This window comes from Dendronephthya gigantea, unplaced genomic scaffold (assembly GCF_004324835.1).
Source record: "Dendronephthya gigantea isolate DGI-Jeju-01 unplaced genomic scaffold, DenGig_1.0 000029F, whole genome shotgun sequence".
Taxonomy (NCBI): domain Eukaryota; kingdom Metazoa; phylum Cnidaria; class Anthozoa; order Malacalcyonacea; family Nephtheidae; genus Dendronephthya; species Dendronephthya gigantea.
In genome coordinates this window covers 69806-87819 of record NW_021163039.1, presented here as the reverse complement: position 1 = coordinate 87819, position 18014 = coordinate 69806, and the positions used below count along the sequence as shown (strand labels likewise).

Below are 18014 nucleotides of genomic sequence, written 5' to 3'. Positions count from 1 at the left end.
GGGAAAATACGTCTTCAGAAGAACTGGGAAGACCCAGCAAGGAGACAGAAATTGAGTCAAAACCTCGTTTGTGGCAAAAATATGCAAGAAAAGTACAAATTTTTAATGAAACGTTTCCATTTGTGTGACTCCTGGGGAGACTGAGTACAACTTTTGCTGACGTGCCAACATGGCTGCCAATCGGTAACTGAATAATTGTTCCGAAAGCCAAAAGAAAACATCGAAAAACAGCAAACAATCCATCTAAAGGCGACCAGAACTACGATCAGATAAAGGAGCAATGCTTTTGGACCTCCCTCGACGTTATTGCAGGAATTTAACGGCGTTTATTGTGTCAAAACCACCTTGTGTTGTTTTCACAATATGCCTGTGCTGTTTGGCTATAGCACTGTTCTGGCTTGGCTATTACATTAACAATAACGATGTCGTTGATCCTGAAGCTGAGAAGGTAGTATACGATTGTAGCATGTGCAAAATTGAGCTATGGTTATTTACAGATAGTCAGACATACTATAAAAGGTGTACATAGGTGAGGTCATCCGTCATTGATGAGTTTTTCTTTGTTCAACTAGGATTGGAATGATTTCTTAACAAGTCTTAGTAACGTTCAGTTCTGCATTGACAAAGTCAATAGCAAAGTCAATCAACACAGACCGAAGTCTATCAATGATACAAAGAAAAGAGGCCAGAACTCAAAATATGAATCCCCAACTTCAACATATGGTCTACAGCTGATTTCAATTCCGTTAAAAATTGGTGTCCATGTCCGAAATAAGGATCACTTTCTTCATGGAAACATCACCCATCTGACGGCACTGATGGACGCACCTACTGTTGGATCTGGTAAGGATAACCTATAGTGGTAATTAGGTAATAGACCAATCACCTTAAGTCCTACTTTGTATTTGCAAAACTATTTTACTTATCAATATGAAAACTGCAATTCATGTATTTTTTGATCATCTAAGAAAAAATATAAAATTGATTTGAAGCAGTTTCACCTAGCAGCAATATGCTACTGGTTGTGAATGAAATAATGTTTTGATCCCCAATTTTTTTCAGGTCTTTTCAGGAGAAAAATGAATTTGACATTTTCGCTGTCAAAAGTCTGGGACACAGAAGGTATATGAACTGTGCAATGTATCACACCGGATGTTTCAAAGTTGTGATGCAAATGTTTTGCTTTCCAGAGAGAAAGTGTAACAAGAAGAATAATTTATGTAAACTTCCACAAGGGTACTTTCACAGCTGCGTTACAATTCTTGCACCTCGAGAAGCACTTCCTGAATGGTATGATGAATAAAATATTTTTAATGACATTAATGACGAATTTTGTTAATTTCACATTGCTGTATATTATAATATCCGTTACCAGGTAAGCAGTTTAGAATTACAAGTATATGCATTGTTAACACTTCTGGTGACACTAAACAATAAAATTGTAACCTATGTTTGATGATGCTTTCAAGTTAGTCTATATCTGTCAGTTACGTTTTGTATTGGTGAAGTGTATTTCTAAAGTTTTCTTTTTTATTAGGAAGCCAGAGACTTGTAACTCAACTTCATTTAGTTCATTGACAAATATGAAAGCTCTGACAAAGAAAAGTCAACATTCAAAATGTGAATCGGGTGCAGTTATCTACTTTAAACATCCGGTCGACCTTGAAGTTCGTGAGAAGCTTTCAGTGGTAGGAAATATAGTTTTTACTTCGAGATTTAAACCATAAAAGCGATGACCCATAATACATGAACTAATATAAATAATTGTATTAAAAATGAAGGTATATTGAGGCCAAAATTCCTATAGTATTAATGTACAAATATAATTCTGTGTAGGATGAACGGGCCAAGGCAAACCTTCATTTGCAAGTGACAAGTTATTTCCTATTTATTCTTGTGATTTCATCCATCATTTATGGTATGCTTAAAGGAAAACCTCTGAAATCCAAAAAGGTGGGTGATACAATTTTTTTCTCCGGTTTTCTCCACATGAAAACACTCTTACATACTAAGTAATCTCCATGGATTTTTATGATGATGCTAGAAAAAAATTCATGATTCATAAATTTATACAAGTATCTATTGTGTGAGAACAAATGCTCAAAAATCATGTCTTTTTCACAGGTAACCTTTGAGTCCAACGGTTTGTAACAAGATAATATTGTTAAACAAATATTCACATGTTGTTACTAGTGCAAACTAGTTTTTGGATCAGTTTGTTTTGATCGATAAATGCCGTTGAATTGGAGGCAGGATCAAGTTATAAAAGCTGTTGTAAACGGCCCCAGCAAGTGACAAATAAGAATTAATTGTAATTTATTCCTTGCATTTACAATATTTATTTATTAGTGCTTGTTTTCAATGCTTATATAATTCACACATTAAATTTGTATTTATTTCCTAAATTACAACCCTCTGGCTTGTTAAATAGGTGTAGATGGTAATAAATTATTGACGAATAGCCGTAGATGAGACAATTTTTTAATAAAACCTAAAAGTTGAAGGTAAAAAGTGATTTTCGATTTTGTGCTTTTCTGTTTCATGCTCATTTGTAGCATCAAATGCATTCAATATTACCCTTGTGCAAATGTTATTGCTGAATTATTTCCAACTATGGTTCAATTAAAAAGTCTGGTGAAATTTGTGATTCTGTTTGGTAACCGAAAAGTTGAAAGTGAAAAGTAATTTTTGATTTTGTGTTTTTCTGTTTCATGTTCATTTGTAGCATCAAATGCATTAGATATTATCCCTGTGCAAATGTCATTGCTGAATGATTTCTAACTATGGATTCAATTTGAAAGTCTGGTGAAATTTGTGATTCCATTTGGTAACGAGGCAGAAACGTTGCTAACGACATGACCCGTCTTCTCCAAGGTTTCCACACGCAAGGAAACAGGAATCCACTCTTCCTTGTGCTTTTCAAATTTAACATCCATAACCCCCATCTTCTTCGGACCTTCAATGTAGCACCCTGCCTCCCATGTCGATTCATTCAATGTTTCCTTAAAACTTTCCCTTTCATCCTTTTCTTCCACTTTTCCATCCACTCTTCTCAAATCCTGGGCATCGCTCATGAACCTATAATTGTAGCCACAAACATACAAAGGTTGGCCAAAAATTTCCTTAATCTCTTCCTCCTTGCTTAACTTTTCCCAAACAGAATCAAGTGCACTTTCTTTCTTCAAAATCTCAGCTTCGTGTTTTTCTTTATAAAAATGCTCAGCTAGCTTTTTCTGAAGCGTGTTCGCTGCAGCAGATTTGTCATTCTCCAACACGTCAACCGTAACTTTATCCAGGGCGAAATAGGCTGCAAAGATAACCAGCCAAACGAAACCACCTGTTGCCACGAAGACCCCACGAACTACTGTCCATAAACGCTTTCTCCACGATTTAAGATTGGAAGGAGAACTAGCAGACCCTCTCTGGTAGTATCTTAGCCTCAAAACCACCGGAATCGATTTGGAATGAGCTAAAAGGTCAACATTTTGGCACAAAACGTTTGCATTTTTGCTAACCGACCGATTTGTATCCAATGTACTTTGTACAAATCGCATCAAGATTCCGCTAAATGACCGGTTGCCTCTTGAAAAAAGCACGTCCTTTCCTCCTTTTATCATAAATGTCAATGGTCTCGAAAAATAGACACCGTTAAACATGTTTTAAAATGTTTTTATAAACGAAAACATTGAAAAATGTTTAAAATAAAATGAAATTTCGAAATGGCGTTGTTTATAAAAATTGTGATATTTTCGTCCTGTGGGTGGGGAGGGTAAACGGAAGATTTCGTACCTGGACTGCAGATATCCATTTTCAAAAAAGAAATTGCTTCTAAAATCATATTTTTTCATATACGAGATTTTTCAGATCAAAGCCTACACATTAAACAAAACAAGATAATATTAAAAAATTGACTGTGACCGCCAAATGTTCGCCAAATTCATAAACATTTGCAATTCGGCATTTTCTTTTCAAATTTCAATAAGAAGGTATTTTAGGGAATTTATTTTCGGCCACTATAGAATTTGCTTTTATTCGAGACTATATTCACGTGAGTTTTATATTAGCATACTATATCACCAACTTTGCCTAAAATGTCTAACCATCCCATAACTCCCATAAACCTGTGCGAATGAATCACCGCTGTCTGCACTACAAATTTGTACCCACTGACCTATATTAGATCCGGATCTATATTAGACCTCTAGTATAGGTCAGTGTTTGTGCCCAGCTCCTGCAGTTTCAAAGTGGCGAATAGTACCATTACATCACAGTTTTATTTACAATATTATGCATTCTTTCTTGCATTTGCCATCTCCCTTATCGTGTATAGATTCCTTCGCTTCATTTTCGTCTTTGCTGTTTTTCAACTCTTCTTTCGTTTTATTCGGTCGTCCAGTTTTCCTGTCCCCAACCGTCAGAGCGCCGGCCGCCACAGCCGCCGTGAACGGATTCATAACTGATAAGAAATTAGTTCCAAGCCGTCATCCAATAGTTACTCTACTATCTTGATTGGAAAGGGAATAATGATTATAAAAGCTAAAGATTATATATGGTAAATTATTGTTATTGCTCTGGGAAACATGCGGTTCAAAGACACACTCTAGGAAGTGAAAACTATTGGCTGATCCAATACGTTTTCCTTTGTAAAGAAAAAATATACCACGTCAACACAAGAACCCACGGAATATGTTAAAAAGCTAACGTCGAATTCAGTTGCAAATTTCTTTACCTTTGAAGTGAATATCTCAGCAATTGAGCGCCAAACCTTCCTCAGTTTCAATTAAATTCAAAAGTTTATATCTATATCATTCACGTTACTTTAACCGGCAAGAGAGAAGCTTATCATCGTGTACTCATGATTAGACACTACGGCAGGTTTTTAGGACTTTTTAATTATCCTACTTGTGATTGGCTAGTGGTTACACTTAGACACAGGTCCTGTCAAGTGATGCTTTCACGTCAGTTCTATAACTGAACGAAATGAAACTGTTCTTCCTGGAGAGAACCTACACTAACTTTCTTGTAGTCAGTTTAAAAGTCAAGGATCATCTCTTATTGATACAGTCTAACTCAACCATTCAAAGCTGTTCTTTCTGTAGAGGTCCAGCAAGTATTATCTCTTATTGATCCAGTATTGCTACAGGAAGAAACCTAGACTAAACTACCTTTATTTATACTGGATAGCTCCATCAGTTCTAAACTGTTCTTCCTAGAGGTCCAGTAAGGATTATCTCTTATTGATCCAGTATTACTACAGGAGGAAACCTAAACTAAACTAACTTTATTTATACTGGATAACTCTATCAGTTCTAAACTGTTATTCCTAGAGGTCAAGTAAGGATCATCTCTTATTGATTCAGTGTTACTACAGGAGGAAACCTAAACTCAACGAACTTTAGCGGTTTAGCCTTATCTATAGATGACTGGTCCAGCGGTATATGTTGCTTGCGAGATCAGTGATGCTCCATCCCAGTCTTCTCATTGTATTCAACCGAGCGAAGATGATCACAAAAACAAAAAAAAGTTGTGATAATTTACGAAAAGTATGAGACGAAAATTTTTTATAGAGACCGCTTTTATTTTGCCATATTAGAATGCTTCTTTGCCTCCGATCTGTACATCAACGCCAAGCGAAGAGCTTGAGTAATGTCTGTGTTATTTAAGAGCCAATTTGACTACGAACTCGAGGAAAAAAGCCGCGAACAACACGTGCAGCGAAGGGTTGGTCAAAAAGACAAGAGAGGCCAGAGGGCCATTAAAGATCAGGACTTGTTGGTCTTTGGGTATTCTTGTAACGTCTATTGTGATGATATTAAGGCGGTATATTTCGATGAGGGAAGGCATTTGATACCATGGATGGGAGATGAATCGCTTATGATCGATAGGTACAAACTAATTGTTTGAATTGAATACCATCACTTGTGGTGAATTAGTTATTATATATTGGTAGTGTACTTTATACTACAAATAAGCGTACTCTTGTTTGTTTAAGAATCAATGAAAAATAAGTGGATTTGTCAAATCCAATACTGTCTTTAGCTGTTGAAAGAGAAGCTTTGAAAAAAATGACTACTGTAGATCAAATTCCACACCAGATGGCAGATCTTATCATGCAATCATGGTGATCAAACACAAGATTTTAGAATTACGTATTTTCAATTGAGGGTGTGTGTGAAATACCAACTATTTTACTTATTTAAAAAAAATGTTCCAACTTCCCTGACAAAGACATTCCCTTGCAACATATAAAGATTTTGTCTTGTAACATACATTTCCTTCAAATTTCCATGTAGGAAAATTGTAGTTCATATTTTCGCTTTCCATATAAATACCTGATTTAACTATTACTAGATTTGATGGAAGACTTCTGTTGGAAGATATCTCACCCTTCATATCTAAAGGATCCTCAGATCAGAACTGGCAGCTATCTAAAGATGAACAGGCAATTGAGAGACTCTGTGATGAAGAAAGATACCGGGCATTAGAGAATGCCGAAGACTCGGATGATGGAGGCAAGTATCTTCTTTAACCGACAACTTTTCATATTTATGTGGTTCAGCACAATTATAGTTGCAAAATGCCTTGCCATTACTTTGTGTGCAAAATTTGACCTGCCTTTTTTCATCCCAGAGGAAGAAATGAAGAGGTTTAAAGCTGCAATTGCCTCAGAGAGTGGATCATACAGTGCTGTTGGAATGACATACAATGAGCAGAATACAGAACCTTATTACCAACAGTATAACTATGATTTACCACAAACATATGGCCAATATTATTCAACATATGCTGAAGAACAAGGAGTAACTGGTATGATTATGGAAAAATTTTAACTTTTTAGCACAGTTGATAAATGTTTTACATGATACTCTGTTGCATCAGCACAGCATCTTGTCTAAATAACCAAAAAATTGATGGAGACATTTAACAGGGTTTTGGGAAAAATATCTGGAAAAAATTTATATTTTGAAATGAATCAACACATATACAGTTTGATGTGTTATCGTTTTCATGCTAATAAATTTGCTTTTGACTAAATAGGACCAGTTCCATCGATACAGGAGCAGCCGTCCATAATGTCACTTCAACCACAGCAACAAATGCAGCAACCCCAATTACAACAACAACAATTCACAGAACACAATCCTGTCCAAGAAGTGGTAGAGGTGTTTGTTCCTCCGGCTGCCTTAGATATCCCAGCTGATATGGAAGTGGTGAGTCGACAGATAGACTGTACCATATTGTATATGATGCATTGTTTTGTTTGCCATGTTTTCTCTTTTGAAAAATAAGCAAATAGGTGGGCAAAGTGCAGTTACTGATGCTAGGAATCAAGTGGAGGCAGATTTATACAACAGAGGTACCAAGTTTTGGTATGGTAATACACATTCGTGTTGCACCTAGAAAGAAAGAAAAACGTCAGTTGGTAATTTAACATAGTTTACTGAAATATTTTCTATTTCAAATTTGCTGAAATCCTATTTCAAAGTAGACACTTTTAATTGCACATTACTTTTTAACTTTAAAAGGAAAAGGTTGTTGACCCGGCTTTTTTTTCATTCTAAAAACTTGATAACATTCAATATTACAATCACATCGACTAATTCCAAACAAACATTTTCTCTTTTTAAAGGCTGAGAAGGGCATTTTGTTGAAGAAAACTGAACGAAATTCGTTTTGTAGTTTGTCGTTCAAATACTAACCACTTGTTTGACAGGATTCTATCCAGCGCTTTTAACAGGACAGAGTTGAAAATTTTATCCTCGGGAGTTTTGAAGCAACATTCATTTTTTGCAGTCAATGTGAATGCACATGTAGTCCGGGAAGATTTAATTGAGCAGTTCTGCTCTTCTCTTTATGTTGTGTAATATAGTGTGTACACTGTTGTTTAATATAAACTGAAGTTTTCAGAGACATAGTTTAAAAATCCTTTTTGAAGGACGACTTTAGCGACCATGCTCATGAACTGTGGTTTTGTGACATTTTTTATTTGAACTTATTTTGAACGTAACGAGTTTTGGTATTTTATTAAATAAATACAAAAATCTTACTGTTTTGTTCCCTTAGTTGCATATGAGATAAACGTATAACCCTTTGTCTTGAGTATTTTTTGTGTATGACAATTTCAAAAGTTTTCTGACCGTGTAGTATAGAGGTTTAGTAAGTCTTTTGCAGGGCGAAATCGTAGTTGGATTGGCAAGTATCAACCTAAATACTGATAATTGTACGTTTAAATGCTCGTCTTTCAATACCAGTTTCAAACACTTTGTAAACAAATACTTATTATAATCTTGCTTTAGAATCGGAATATAACTTAAGTAGAACTGGCTTTTTCACGTGTGCTTTGAAATTGGCGCCAGAAATCGAAGCATATAAACGTACTTTGAGTTTCTGTTTCTCCCATTTCATGCTCTGCATTCTATTGCGAACCAATTGAACTTAGAAAGTTGTTTGTTTTCCCTATAGCCGGACACAGAGAAGTTGCATGTTATCATCGAGAAAACGGCGTTCTTTATAAAAGATCACGGTCCTCAAATGGAAATTGTTGTAAAGGCAAAGCAATCGGGGAATACACAGTTTGATTTTCTTCAATTTGATCATCGCCTCAATCCTTACTACAAGCTCATCCTGAAGGCCGTGCGTAGCGGAAACTACAAACCCGCGAAGCCTGCCACACCGCCCGCAGAAGAAGGTGATCACTCAGGCTCCGCGCCTAAACCCTATTCAGGCGAAATTCAAATTCTGAAATCTTGTTTCTTTCTCAGAGGAAGAAGAATCTGAAGATTCCGATGGCGAAATGGAACTCCATCCTTTGCTCACCGCATCCTTACGAAAACCCATCACATCGAATAAAAAAACAGACATCCCTCCTTTAGAGCCTCCTCCACTCCCCCCTGGATGGACCGCTGTCAATCCAGGTAAGAACAAAGGTCTTCCAATGGGCTCGTTTACACTTGCGATTTTTGATGTGAATTTATGTGCGATTTTCTTCTTTTGATAGATGTGAACGAGTAATAAGTTACGGATGCTTTGATGTACAAGAGCTTCTATTTGAACATCCGTGACTAATTCACTCGTTCACATCCATCGAAAGAAGAAAATTGCACATAAAAACGAGCCTTATAGCGAGGAAAAGTGAGAAAAACGGATTAAATTTACAATGCCAAATAGATGGACGATAATTATGATAATAAATATAATTATTATAATAATTATAATTATATAGACGCTACCGCAGGGGGCAATTCATTTGCCGACAAAGCGGACAACTTCCTCGCAGATATGAACATGCAGGATCAAACCACCAGCTACCTTCCAGGTTTCCCTGGTTATCCATATGCGCACCACGGTGTCCCTCGATCATCCCCTCCACCACCTGGCGTCGGGTCACTAAACGGTAATGGTAAGTTGTGGATTTGGAGTAGTTTGATGCATCATGGGACATGGTCTTTCCTACACAAGTAAAATATATCTGTTAAAACACTTCATCTCATTAACTGGCAGCGCGCTGAAATGGTACTCAAATATACCAAATTAAAAGTGCATCTACTTTGAATAACTGAAGCCAAATATCAAATATAGTACGTTTGCATTTCAGCCTCCCAACAGTTCCCTCATGCATCTATGTACTATCAGAATAACCTCAATTATTCTGCAACCTCCCTGCCGTCATACCCTGGTACTGATATGGCCGGGTCACCGATAATCCCACCACCCCCGGATTTGAAACCAATTTGCGACAAACTGGCCGAGTATGTGGCGCGAAACGGCAAACACTTCGAGGAGAATATACGAACGAAGAATGATCCGAGGTGAGATTTAGGAGAAATTAGTTTAGTTTAGGTTTCCTCCTTTAGTAACACTGGATCAATAAGAGATGATCCTTACTGGACCTCTAGGAAGAACAGTTTAGAACTGATAGAGCTATCCAGTATAAATAAAGTTAGTTTAGTTTAGGTACCTCCTGTAGTAACACTGGATCAATAAGAGATGATTCTTACTGGACCTCTAGGAAGAACAGTTTAGAACTAGAATAGAGCTATCCAGTATAAATAAAGTTAGTTTAGTTTAGGTTTCCTCCTGTAGTAACACTGGATTATAATCCTATATTTTTTCCAGATTTGATTTTATCAATGAAACAAGTGACCATTACACTTACTACCAGACGAGAATTCGAGAGTTCGAGCTGAACCCTGTAGAGTCTGGGAACAAGGGTAGTGACAACATAAAGAGCGGGATACTGGTGCCTAGCTCAAAACCGGTGAGCTTTCAGATTAAGAAGACAAAAGACCAAAATAAACCCGTGATGGAATATCGCAGCAATATTCTATACAAAACAGCTAAGGCTGATGAAAGCGAGGAAGAAGGGATAGAAGAGGACAACACGGACAATCAGGGTGATAAGGTATGAATTTTAAAAAATCGTGACAGCTTTGAATCAATGAAAACACAAAGTAATGAAACTCAATTCCAGGGTGCAGCTCCACGTAGCGAACATGAAGTACCCGAGGAAAACTTTCAGGGTCCCAAAACACAGGAAGATGTCATGGCGGAGGAACGAGCAATGAAACTAAAGCAAGAGAAAGAGAAGGAAGGTTTGTCGGTGATTTCATCGAATTTTGTGCCCTTTATAATGTTTGTAGAATCCCTGACCGACATCTTGTACAACTTTTCCAGTTCAACGACTCGAGGAAGAGGTGAAGTCAACAACCTCGTCGCTTCGACGCCAAGTTCAGCTGGAACGTCGCAGAAGAGCTCAGTTGTTTATCAACATGTTAAAGAAAGCAAAACCTGGCGCCCCAGAACAAAGCTCTGACATCCAACCAGGCGCTGATGTCAGGTAAAAAAAAACCATTTGTGTTTGAAATGAATTTTTGGTGTTCTGAACACTAAGAGATTATCAACTAAAGGTTTGTTTACAAGATCCAATTTTGTCGGATCCAATTCCTTCAGATTGATGCTTTATTATTATTATTATTATATTTAACCAGGATACCCACATCACCTTATAGTGTTTTTCAGTGGGGTCCTGCAGTGGGGTCCTGCAAGTGGGGTCCTTTATAGTCTCATCCTTTCTGATGGATGTTTTCTAGTTTGCTAACTTGCAATGTATACCCACCTATATAGCGATCCTCACGGACCAAGTTGAAAAGTATTCTCTGGAAAAAAGAGCCTGATTTATGTGTCTTGGTCCATAAAGGACATAAATCGGAAGGTTGCCGTTATTTCACGTGCGATTTCAAGCCGATGAAGTCCCATGATGCACGCTGCGTTGTGCTTCAAATGTGTGAAGAGTTGGCCTTCCAAAAACACCGGCTTGTGGAAAGGCAAGGAAGCTGAAGAAAACTCGCAAGTTTCGCGAAAATTAGGTTTTTTAAACCACACCTATTTGTAAATAGCTATTATGATGATTTCCTCAATGATAAGACTCAGTAAGGCAAGAAGGTAGTAAAGCAATTTCTCCCCAAAGAATTCCGCAAAATTCGCAAAGTTCGATTTGATATTCTCTATCACCCTTTTTTGAGCACCCCTCTGTGACCAGGAGTTCACAAACCCCCACCCCGCCCCCGTACCCCATTTGGTGTAAATATCATTGCGTAATAGTTCCACGCTTCCCCCGTGCGAGACCTTGTAGCCAAGGCTGAGCCCCACCCGACCAGTATAACTAAGCAGTCACGTCAGAACGAGGCAAAGATGAGGTGCAGATTTTCGTGGAAGGTCACTTCTGTATTGACGCATACTAGAGAGCGTTTGAAGACATCAGCAATTATTGAGCTTATTCCCATCCTGTTTCCTAAGTTGATTCCCGTGTGCGCGATTTACGCTACTGTCCTATACTTGAAACTCAATGGCCGCATTCGTGGCGTTCTTTAAAGCAGTTAAGCAGCGTATTAGAATGCAATTTTCCTCGTATCGTTAGACTATAATCGCAGCAAACGCGTTTACAGCTCGCGTCCATTTAATTAAAATACTTTACAAATATTTTAATAATAAATAAAGTGTATTTTAGCTAATTCCAAATAAATAAACCTCTTATAAAATCTGGATATTTTAGCATCACTGCGCTAAAAACATTTAGAAGAGTCGCACAAAATCGCTTTTCCTTGCCGCCATTTTTTTCCTGTTTAACTATTTCCACAAAGCAACAAAGGATTGATCAAAGGGGATATCTTCAACAAAGATTATCTGATGTAACGTGATCGATAATCGAGATTATCGGAAGGCTTTATCCATTAGGCTGTAGCATATTTTTCACAAAACTTTTTGCCATAAGTTTGCAGTATCGGTCAGAGTTCAGACTTTCCATGTTTAGTATTTTTGCAACTATATCCGTCTCCACGTTTCCACCGAACTTGTATTTTTTTATAGCATCGTAAACTGTCCTAAAAGCCTTTTGCTTGTCGTTATGAAATACACCCCTGTTACCATGGAGAACGTACACGCCATTCCGCAACACTGACTGGCAATTGTTTTGGTACATGCAATGGTCGGGTCTGTAGTTCCATTCACATGGGTAAAGATACACTCGATCTAAATAGAATAAAGTCCTGGGGTTGGGTAAAATTTTTGATGTCTGATAATAGGACTGGAGTGAATAGATAAAGTTTTTGAAATGGACAAGATTTGGTCAAACATAACCTTACCTGGGTGTTTATTAAAGTAGATATTCAACAAGTCCTGATCTCCCCACACTATTATATTTATGCTCTCTGTATATTTCAATTATATTCTGTGTAAATTTCAAATCTCGAAGTTTCCGTAGGTCCATCAGCATCACGCCAGAATTAAGACCCAGTTTGCCGTAAAATGGATGTCTTGCAAACCTATGATACCAGTTCAACGATGCAAGTTCGCCTTCCCTCGTCATCGCGGCTAGCTGCGTCTTGTTAAACTTGCTGAAATGATGCCAAATTTTTTCTACCGGACTTAAAAGCAACGTATCCGTGTCCAAATATAGAACTTTGTCTCTTTTTATAAAGTCCTGAAACGCAATGAGAGATACTTAATATTGTTTACTTAATGCTGGAATGCCAGGCAGATATATCTAGTATGCTTTTAAACAATCTGATTTTGCAAGCATTGATCAGAAATATTTTCATTTCGCCGCTGTTAAAGAAGCACAGTTAATGGTTAACTGTGGTAAAAGTGAACCTCAGTTATGTTCCCTCGATAACAGTCATGATTTTGCAAATAGCTGACTCTTGCGTTTTAAAAAGAATTCGATGAAAATATTCGAGGTAAAATTGGTCACAAAATCTTTTAAACGGTTTGAATTGCCTTTGAAAAAGTCCAGACAGAAATTTAGTCCAAACAGGGACTGGTTGTATAAAATTCTTTAACTACACTTTCCATAGTTGAATCCTAGTTAACGGTGTCAGAAATACACGACTGTGATTGGCCAATTCTGTCCTTAACTCCAGTTAGACGTTAACTATATAACCTCTTATACAACTGACCCCTGTGGGTCCTACGAGAAGTGAATGCAGTAAACTTTAACGCAAGCAAAATATATGATTCGCTTGTCTAGTTTAAAAAAATGCGTGCATGGAATTACCATTAGAAACAGCCTCTGCGAAGCACAAGTTTTGAAGAGATTTTTCCAGGTTGCAATATTCTCCCCAGGAGGGTATGATAAATTATACAATGTAAAACCAAAATGTTCCTTCACATTGGAAGGAAACTTGTCAAATGATCTCTTTATTCCCTCCTGCAAATCACGCTCCGAGACGATGTGGAAGTGCACTTGATGATTGGTAAAAATCAGAACAGACTTCACCATGTTCATTATTTCCTTCGAACGGTCTCCGCAAACCACAGCTGCAACGTCGATAGCAGTTTTCCCCGGAGCGCATGTCGTCGATGAAACCTTGCTATAAAGATATACACCTGTGTTAGAGAGTTGAGACTAGAGATTGGCTCACCCACAATGACGGGGGGAGTCGTAAACTCCTTTCCTTGACTATGCAAGGGGGGTGCATTACATTCACTCCAGTAACCGTGTTTTGTTACCACCTTTTTTATTAAAACACAGCTGTTGTTTCTGATACGACTCAGCAACTCTTTATGAAGTGGATTTGAAATTTCCGCCTTGACCCTAAAAGAGTTTTCTTTCTTCTTTCCTTTAAAAAACAAGCCGGTTTGTACACCTGCAATTTATACCTCGATCTATTTCTTTTGATAAATGTCAAGAAATAAAAAACTATTGCGTTTAAACAATGCATTGTACAGATGAATTAGACTTTATTAAAGAAAGCATCTGTAACTCGTTTGATAGAAGTTAACGTTTTGACAACAGACGCTGACAATTTTGTTGACCTAAATACTTAGTGGGGCGCGTATAGGCGCATTGCCAACAAACTAGTGAATACCGTTGTGTTATAAGACGTCTTTGCTTGGCGAACCTCGTGTCGATTTCTCTTTTGCGAGACACAATCGCTTTCCCGCTAAGCTTCACCACATTTTACGCTGACATGCAAATAAGTGGTGTATAGCTGCATTGCCTATATGGCTAGGATGTTACAACAGCCAAGTATTTTCTTAAAAGCAGTTTAAGTTAATCCTTACTTGACACAAATATCTGAGCTGCTTTGTATATAAACATAAAATATGCGCTATTAAAGAAATCTTTTCTTGATATTTTATATACGAAGTTTTATTTCCTTAGGTTGATTGATATGGCCATGCAATGCCAAGGGTAGTTGGCCGGTTGACTGCACCCAATAATCGCGCTTAACTGAACAACATAAGAAACAAAAAATTGTCAACCAAACAACCCATAACTACTGACTACAGTGATACATCGCATTTGCAAAACTCTCTGAATATTCCGGGAGAGAATCATAACAACTCACAAGAATAGTTCAATTCTCACAATGAATGAGTTAAACTCGAAATTCGAAAGCATAATAAGCTAAGATCGCGAAGCCCATTAGTGCTATCACTTAAAATGTATCTAATTTTGCTACGCATCGGCGCGCAAAACCTGAACGACGCAAAACGCCAACGCAGTTTGAGTTGCTTTCTTTGTTAGCTCGGTAGTAAACTGACGGAAACTGGCGGTGAACGTAGACATTATGTGTCAAGAAATCGTGACAAAATAGAGGATGATCCTTCGAAACAAAGCCATAAAATATCTCATATTTCACTAGCAAAAGCGACCGCACGAGAGCCCGTTGTTTGAAACTTCGAAATATACAGTAGCGTAATCCTTTTATTGTGAAATCATTCATTTATCAAGGAGATTCGTAATGATGTGAATACAAACTAATAGACGTGAGACAGTAGACGAACTATAAACGATACATGACTTTCTGCTTTGACTGAATTTTCGTTATTATGGCCGCAATGAGAATGAGCCTCGTTCATGTAGTGCGTCACGGCAAAATGACATGATAAACTTGGCCTAGCTGAATGTTAGGTTAACGTGGGAAGCCAGGCTACCTGTACAAAATATAAACAGAATTTTGACTGTGGTGATGGCGAGGTTCTTAACCCGAAAGTTATTTGAAAAGATTTTTCACAAACTATAGTCTTGGACGAACTGACTCTGAAGCGTCAAAGTTCGGTTCACAAATCTTAGGTAGTCGATGAAATTCACACCACTCTATTATGATTACAGTAGATGTGTCAAGTTAGTAAACATCACTGTAAAATTGATTCAATAACCCAACAGACTTCCTATACATAGTTATACCCACTCCGAGGAACATCGTGTTTCACTCCCGTACATGCAATAGGTACACACAAAGTATAGCTCAACCGGTATTCTAAACTTAGCTTTGTAGAATAATTGTATTACTGGCAAAACCGATGACAGACGAACCATATAAACCGGACTAGAGCCGTCTAGCACATGTGTGGTGAATAACTAACCTTGCGAAGTATATTGTAACATTTATATAATTCGACGATGTAAAGTTTTCAAAACTTGTTACGTTTTAACCAAGATTTGTGTCATTACTTACACAGACTTATCTGTTTCTTTGAGCGATCTAGCCCCATGCGGATTACCAATTGATGTTTGCGTGTCTAGAAGTACACTTTGTTCCCTCCATTTCTTGCCGTTGAAATCCCCGAGGTTGTCTTTTTGAGTGATACTGTACGTTACGAAGGAAAAATTAACAATATGACAGAGAAGAACACCAGAACGGGCTTGTTAAAACGACAGACCTGCATGTTGTAAAACCATTATCGAAGCCAACAGACGTGAAATGCATTCAGAAAATAGACACGGCGTTTGTTACATTTGCCTGACTGGTAATTCGAGTACGCCACGCTGTGGACGTGCAGGTACCGTAGCTGATATTGGGCGTGGCTCAATTAAACAACATCCAGGGGCCTATTAGTGTCATTGGCATCAAGCGTTTCATTAAAAGCACATAATTGGCTTTTTCTCGCGGTAAGGCATGGAGTGTCTCTCTAAAGCCTGGTTTTGGTGTGTCATAGTTCGCCGTATTTTGGATGTCGTGATTTGATGTGTCTCGCCAATCTCATACCCAGGCATTTTGCTTCCACACACTTCGCATGACGAACAGACCTTTCCCGTTTTAGCTTTCAAGCGCGCAATGCGTAACGGTAGTTGATTATCAAGCAACTTTGAGTTGCAATATCGCTCTGTTTAGAAGCGATTTTATTTGTACGAAAACCCTGCCGATTGTTTTTGCTTCTTCGTTAAACTAAGTCGCTCCTGAACATGGCGAAATCACAACGCAAATTGACCTCGATAATCAACTACCGTCACGCATTGCGCGCGCGCTTGAAAGCTAAAATAGGAAAGGTCTATTCGCCCATGGATATGCGCAAAACGGATAACTAGTCAAACTCGTAACCAGAGTTTTATTACCTACGCTCCGCGGATAACTAGCCTGTGATAAGGTAAACACTCTGACATGATAAAAGGTAGTGGATGTTGAATATATTGGAATATGGTATATTCGACTTCGGCAAGGTCGAATGTACCAGATTATTATGTGGCTTTTCAAGATCCTCTATTCTGATTGGCGACCGGTCCGCAAAACCCATAAACCCAAAACCCATACCATGGTCCGTATATATTCCGTATCTGGACCAGTATCCCCGAAATCTCATGCAGTTCAGGCTCAGCCATATAATAAACCGATTATTCACCTATCTTGTTCGGTCTGTACTGTGAAATATCAGACCAAGATTTTTTGGATACTAAGACCTCACGCTCAGTTATAATCGGTCAATAATCAGTTAATGTGGTATATTCGACTTTGGTAAGGTCGAACCTTCCGGAATATGGACTTATTCTTATATTCAGTTTTGCCCGACGGATTTACATTGTAAGCTATTGCACTTAGAAGTGAATATATGAATATTCAGGAATGAATGTGTGTATATCCAACAAGCAACCCCCCGCAATTATCGTTCCAGTTACGCCACTGTTGATGGACCCCCTAGAGGCACAGCAGTATGGTTCAAAATATCGCATCAGTCAGCCAAAATTATGGATCCGTCCTTTGCTAAATTCTGGACGAGGGGATAGCTTGAGCCATCCAGATGCTCACTGCACTAATTTATTTAAATCGTCCACTTCTTTAAAGCAATTATAATAAAGAGCCATATATTCTATGCTGCTTGTTCAAATTAAGGAACAAAAGACCTGTAATCGACAAAACAAGCAATAATAAAAGATTAAACAACTGTCTTTTTCTTGGCGTAGTTAATGTTAAGACCTCAGTCAAAACCATCCGAATTTTGAAGATTTCTTTACCACGCGCACGAATCGAGGTGTACCGTTGGAGTTCATTTGTTTCCTGATGCATGGCAACTGATATGACCGCTGTTTTACAATTTGTATTATTGCCATGCCAACATTGTACCCACAGGTTACGACTTCAGCACTTCATTGGACAAATAAGCACTAAGAAACAGGTGGCAAAAGATGAAATCGACTTCCATTCAGGGGGGAAGTGCAGCAGGAAACGAATTCCTAAATTTACTTCATCCAAATAAAGATGAACAATAAATTTTTCCGTCGTTTTGAATGCAGT

The 18014-nt window shown here is 37.9% G+C and overlaps 4 protein-coding genes across 4 annotated transcripts; 2 read left to right on the top strand and 2 right to left on the bottom strand.

The window, feature by feature from the left end:
- Positions 1-144: 144 nt before the first annotated feature.
- Positions 145-2331, top strand: LOC114524102 (transmembrane protein 248-like). Its single transcript, XM_028545219.1, has 7 exons — positions 145-448; positions 573-843; positions 1063-1122; positions 1191-1290; positions 1538-1688; positions 1837-1953; positions 2125-2331. The coding sequence occupies exons 1-7, from the start codon at positions 281-283 to the stop codon at positions 2149-2151; spliced, it is 894 nt and encodes a 297-aa protein (XP_028401020.1). The 5' UTR covers positions 145-280; the 3' UTR covers positions 2152-2331.
- A 23-nt stretch (positions 2332-2354) lies between these two features.
- On the bottom strand, positions 2355-3714 carry LOC114524101. Its single transcript, XM_028545218.1, has one exon. The coding sequence runs from the start codon at positions 3654-3656 to the stop codon at positions 2790-2792; it is 867 nt and encodes a 288-aa protein (XP_028401019.1). The 5' UTR covers positions 3657-3714; the 3' UTR covers positions 2355-2789.
- Positions 3715-5510: 1796 nt separating this feature from the next.
- LOC114524032 (splicing factor, suppressor of white-apricot homolog) lies at positions 5511-11937 on the top strand. Its single transcript, XM_028545143.1, has 12 exons — positions 5511-5885; positions 6352-6512; positions 6631-6807; positions 7039-7211; positions 8464-8689; positions 8763-8915; positions 9224-9400; positions 9596-9809; positions 10117-10402; positions 10472-10592; positions 10675-10837; positions 11125-11937. The coding sequence occupies exons 1-12, from the start codon at positions 5647-5649 to the stop codon at positions 11144-11146; spliced, it is 2112 nt and encodes a 703-aa protein (XP_028400944.1). The 5' UTR covers positions 5511-5646; the 3' UTR covers positions 11147-11937.
- An 8-nt stretch (positions 11938-11945) lies between these two features.
- Positions 11946-16501, bottom strand: LOC114524082 (glucoside xylosyltransferase 1-like). Its single transcript, XM_028545197.1, is given in 6 exon segments — positions 11946-12528; positions 12642-12697; positions 12699-12979; positions 13553-13868; positions 15963-16149; positions 16483-16501. Coding segments are annotated over 6 exon segments (1164 nt in total). The 3' UTR covers positions 11946-12223.
- Positions 16502-18014: the final 1513 nt, after the last annotated feature.